The 5,877-nt window shown below is 31.9% G+C and overlaps 1 protein-coding gene across 1 annotated transcript; it reads left to right on the forward strand.

Annotated features, from left to right (window-relative positions):
• The first annotated feature begins 3,446 nt into the window (after positions 1 to 3,446).
• LOC125852745 (protein ROOT PRIMORDIUM DEFECTIVE 1-like) lies at positions 3,447 to 5,069 on the forward strand. Its single transcript, XM_049532445.1, has one exon. It carries the CDS (start codon positions 3,474 to 3,476, stop codon positions 4,695 to 4,697), a length of 1,224 nt encoding a protein of 407 aa, XP_049388402.1. The 5' UTR covers positions 3,447 to 3,473; the 3' UTR covers positions 4,698 to 5,069.
• The last annotated feature ends 808 nt before the right edge of the window (positions 5,070 to 5,877 follow it).

Here is a 5,877-nt window from a genome sequence, read left to right on the forward strand (position 1 = left end):
TCTGAACCCGAAACATCATGGGTTCTCCTCCCCTCCCATTTCATTGATCACTAGGTCACACCCTTTTGAGGGCTTAATATTCCATTCATTGATCACTAGGTCACACCCTTTTGAGTGCTTAATATTCCATAAACTTAAAGAGAAAAAAGAGGGATAAATAATTGCTTTCTTGATTAATAAGTAATATCAATCCTAAAAGTGACATTTAGTACCATTGCTTTCTTGATTAATAGGTCAAGTGAATTTTTAGTATCATTGCTTTCTTGATTACTAGGTCAAGTGAACTTTTAGTATCATTGCTTTCTTGGTTACTAGGTCAAGTGTAATTTTTAAGGAAAGAAACAACAAGTTGAGAGAAGCCTGTATAGAACCTGGAAGAGGATCAATAGGAAAAAGGCCCCAAACCATTTTCTTGATTTTCTTGTTTGCCCGCCGATTTCTTCTCCGGCACCGGAGCTTTTTTTCTCAGTATAAAAAAAGAAAATCGGAGTATTTCAAAAAAGTTTAGTGCCTTTGATTGAGAAAAAAGAAATAGAGAGGGGTCACGTATTTATAGTGTACGAAAAAAGAAACAAAAGCAATAGTCCTTCCAAGTTCCAATTTATACACATTTTTTTCCTAATTAAAAAGTTCATAATTAAAATAAATTTTATATTATATAAATTATTATTTTAATTATATGAAAAAAAAAGTTTAATGCAAACATATCTTATGTATATTATTTATGTTACGTTAAAATAATTTATTTTTATTTTTATTAATGTGATATATATAAATAACATGTCTGTATAAAAAATATTTGCAAAATAAATAATAGAACGAAAGTGGTATTACTTCTTAATAACTTTTTAGACATCTTCTTATCAAATTTTAAAAATTAATGTAAGTGTTCAAATATTATGATCATTACATTTTAAACTTTTAATTATTATTTCAATGTTTTTCTAATCTTGCTTTTTAATAGTCTTGATTGTGATTACTAATCATTTCGTATCAAATTAATATCTTAACATCTTACTAATCAATATATTGTAAACATATCTCATGTATATATGTTCATTAGTATTGGTGATTGTTTATTCGATTTTTGGTGCGATGTGTGTTAGAAAGTTGAGCTAATAGTTAAAAATATATTCAAATTATTATTTTTCATAAAATTTATATTTGAATTGTAATCTTGTTTCGTTTACCTACTTAAATTAACACCCTTTTTATATTAAAATACTCATGATGATTATTTGCTTATATATTTGATACATATTTCATTTAGAATTTTTAAAAGTGTCATGTAACACTTCATGTGGTTAATTCTGTCCATCTAACCTACCTAGGACATTCATAGTAATTTTGTTTGATTAAATGGATAGAGATTAAGAAGGGTTAGAAATCAAAATTAAAGTTCTAAAATCAAAACTAAATGGGTAAAAAACATTCAATCTTAACTTTTACCTGTTATTAATTGATTTTCAGCACTTGTTATATTGATTTTCAATATTTAGACAATTTATATCGAGATATGTTTGAATACAAGTTGATCATTAGTTTAGTTAGGTATATAGAATAATATATAGTTGAAATATAAAAATCCTAAAAGAATTATAAAATTTTCGTCAAATTTTATTTATCTTTATTAATTTTACAAAAAGGTTTGCTCTAATATACTCTTTTTTGTTGTTTCTTTTTAAGGTTTTTTTCCTAAACCTGTTGTTAATGGATTTTTAATATTTAGACAATTGAATATTAAGATGTGTTTAATATAAGTAGATGATAATTTAGTTAGATATAGAGAATAATGTATAGTTGAAATATAAAAAATTTTGTTGAAGAGACTTTATTTATTATTTTTAAAATTTTATTCATCTTATTATTAAATATTGAGAAAATGGTTTAAAAACCCTCCAACCTATACCTCAAATCTCAACTACACACTCCAACTTTACGGGTGTCCTATCACCCTCCTGGACTATTTAAAAATGAAATAAATGACTCATTAAATGATGAGTTGGCACAAAGACACTCTTTGAGAGAGTAAGAAGTAAAAAGAATATGTTTATTATATTTTTGTTACAATTAAATAGTATTATGTATTATTTTTATTTTTTTTTAAGCAAATGACACCATTTTAATGGAGGATATTAATTTCCCTTTCACTTTGGAGAAGAAGAATCAGCAGTCCCAACCCTATCTTTGATGTATGATAAATTTTATATTTGTTAGAGAAACTCATCGAATGAGCCGGCAATGAAGAGGAAATAATCACAGGAAAAGATGAATTCGCCGGCAAATTCAAAACTTCATACTTGAGCTTCAAAGCTCTTTAACAATGGTTGTCCATAGATTTGTATTTCGCCTTTCATTCATCAATTTTTTAAGTTCAAATCAATTGATTTAAAATGGAATTCTCATAAAGGATTCAATTTCGTCTCTACAAATTAGTAATTGCAAATAAAGATTTTTAGATTTAGATTCAAACCCAGAAACCCACATTACTTTTTTGATTTTGACAATTTTACACTAAGGAATGAAAGAAAAAAATAAAATAAGAATAAGAAACTCAAATAATTATAAGGGATAAGGGTATGAAAAATACCCCAACTTTAGTTGAATTTGCTGTTGTGATATTAAATTTTCATGAGGACCTATTACCTCCCTAGACTATTTAATACCGTATTTTAAATATATATATTTGCCCATGTGTACATAAAAAAAATACAAAATTATAAATAGTAATGTGTCCACGTGCGCACATATATACCTTTAAAATACACTACTCCCTCCGTCCCATTTTATGTGAGGTACTTTGACTCGGCATGGAGTTTAAGAAAGAAAGAAAGACTTTTAAAACTTGTGGTCCAAAATGAATGATAGAAATTTGTGGGGCTGTAAATCATTTCATTAAGGGCAAAATAGACATTTTATAGTCAAATTGTTACTTAATATAGAAATGTGTCATTCTTTTTTAGATTGACTAAAAAGGAAAGTAAGTCACAAAAATTGGGACAGAGGGAGTATTAAATAGTTCAAGGGGTAAAAAATACGGTATTAGATAGTCTAGGGAGGTAATAGGTCGAAAGTTTAGTATCACAACAACAAATCCGACCAAAGTTGGGATATTTTTCAGATCCTTATCCCTAATTATAATAAAAGAAGTCAAAAAATAATTTATGTATAAAAAAAAATTAAAATATACCTTGAACTTTGCTAGAAGAATCATATATACCCCTAAATAATTTTTAAGAAAATTAAAAGTCAAAAATATAAATTTAAAACTAAAATTTTCATTTCCGTTAAATGAAAGGCATATGTGAGCTCATTTTGTAACGATAGGAGTATATGTGAGCCGTTTGTATAATTGTAAGGTATATATGATTCACTTTAATGACAAGAGACATATCAACTCCAAATATGACAAAGATGAAGGATATATTAGGCCTTTTCCCAAAAAAAAATTGCAATTTGGTTTCACTTGAACCATGCTGACCCATCTCCTCCAAAAACTAAGCCATAAACCACCCACCGCCGTCCTCCTCCGCCGAAAAACCACCTCAGCTGAATACGTAGCCTCAAGAAACCGAGATCCCACTTTCGAAAAACTCATGGACAAGTACAAAAACCTCTTCAAAGTAATCGCAATTCAAGACCTCATCCTCGGTACAACCACCAACGCCGCCGCACCTCCCTCCGTCTCCCTCGATTTCCTCAACCGCCTATCCCAGCGCCTCCATCTCAACCGCGGCGCCACCCATTTCCTCCGTAAGTACCCCCACATCTTCAACATTTTCCACCACCCTATCAAATTACAACCTTATTGTACACTGACGGAAACCGCCCTCAAAATCACCCAACAAGAGGCTACAGCTATCAATTCTACTTTACCACTTGTAGTAACCCGTTTGGTGCGTTTGTTGTCGATGTCAGTGACTAAATCATTGCCCCTTAGAGCCATTTTCAAGGTTTTTAGGGAACTTGGGTTGCCTGATGATTTTGAGGAAAGTGTAATCTTGAAAAAATCTGATCTTTTTGCACTTGTTGATAGTGGGAATGAACCAAACACTCATTTGTTGAAACTTGTTGGGGATATACCCAAGGGGGAGTTAGTGGCTGCTGTTGATAATTGGAGGGTAGTGGAATGTTGTAAAGAGGATTGTGGGGTTGATAGGAATGAGATTTTGTATAGTTTTAAGCATAATTATCCACCAGGGATGAAGTTGAAGAGGAGTTTTAAGGCAAAGGTAAAAGAATGGCAACGGTTGAAGTATGTGGGGCCGTATGAAGCTGTGGAGATTGGAAAGAAGAGGAAAAATAAGATTGGGATGATGGAGATGGAGAAGAGGGCAGTTGGTATTGTCCACGAGTTTTTGAGTTTGACAGTTGAGAAAATGGTTGAGGTAGAGAAGATTAGTCATTTTAGAAAGTGGTTTGGGATTGATTTGAATGTAAGGGACTTATTTTTGGATCATCCAGGGATATTTTATCTTTCGACGAAAGGGTATAGGCATACAGTTTTTTTGAGGGAGGCTTATGAAAGGGGATGCTTGATTGAACCAAATCCAGTGTATGAGGCTAGGAGGAAGCTTCTTGATCTTGTTATTTTGGGACGGCGAGGGTTGTCTAGAGGTCATTCCGAGCCAACAGGTGTGAGCCAGGGGGAAGATGGTTTCACTGAGGAGGTGAAGACTGATTCAGATGAAGATTAGTTTACCTATAGCTTGCATCTGTACCATAAATGCAGGATGCTTTGCAATTGCTAAAGGCCTGATGGAAAGGATCACGGAAGTCAAGAGGCTTGAACAAATTCTTAGCAAAACGAAATTGGAGGTAAGGATTGAGAGCACAAGTTATATATTGTTCATTTTATCAGGTAGTTTTAAAAGCCTTTCATTCAAAAGCACAACCATTGCTTTCACTTTACTTTTAGCTGGACCACGACATTCTAGTCCGTGACATTTCAGTATGTTGTCGCCCAATCAATCAACTATGCCTCAATTACAAACTACTAGTTAAGATTGGCTATATTAGTCGTCTATATCCATTCAACTCTCCTCAGGGCTCAGACTCATTTCATTACAATCTTTCAGGAAGAGCACATGTTTTTATACTATCAAAAAATTGAACTCGCTCTTTTCCTGACTTCTCAACATATCTTATAGAGGCAGAAACAAGTTAAATATATCTCATGGCTCTACACAGTAATATCATCTGTTTATTATCAAGAAAGCTAATCTTACCACTTGAGGTCTTTCTAACTTAGTGAAAACCAATGCAACACAAAGACTCATATGCACATGAAACACATCCTGCATGTATCTGAAACTCAGGTCAAAGACTTAGGGGTCGTTTGGTAGAGTGTATAAAAATAATATCCAATAGAGTATTAATAATGCTTGCATTAGTAATGCATGTATTAGTTATGCATAGATTATTTCTTATGCATTGTTTGGTTTGGTGTATTAAAAATAATATGCATCGTATAAAAATATTTATTTACAAAAGTATCCTTCACAATTATGGTGGAAAAGATGTAAAAGTACTTTTGAGGGGTAATTGGGTCTTTAGCCATATTAATGCATGTATTAAATCCTTTGCATTAATATTACCTAGAAATCCATGGTATTAGTAATACACTCCTCAATACACAATAGAGTGTATAACTAATGCAAGTATTAGTTATACATGGCATGAAAAAATGCACCAACAAGGGACTACAAATACATATAATTAATGCATGCATTATTTTTGCTAACACACTCTACCAAACAATCCCTTAATGTTTAGCGACCTTTCAACTAATACAGTGGGATGGTAGGTTGGCTGATCTGTGAGAGTTTGCATATATAACCAGTTCACGTTGGAAGACAGATCAAGTATTATCTGATG

The sequence above is a fragment of the Solanum stenotomum genome, unplaced genomic scaffold (genome assembly GCF_019186545.1).
Source record: "Solanum stenotomum isolate F172 unplaced genomic scaffold, ASM1918654v1 scaffold488, whole genome shotgun sequence".
NCBI classification, from domain to species: Eukaryota; Viridiplantae; Streptophyta; class Magnoliopsida; order Solanales; family Solanaceae; genus Solanum; species Solanum stenotomum.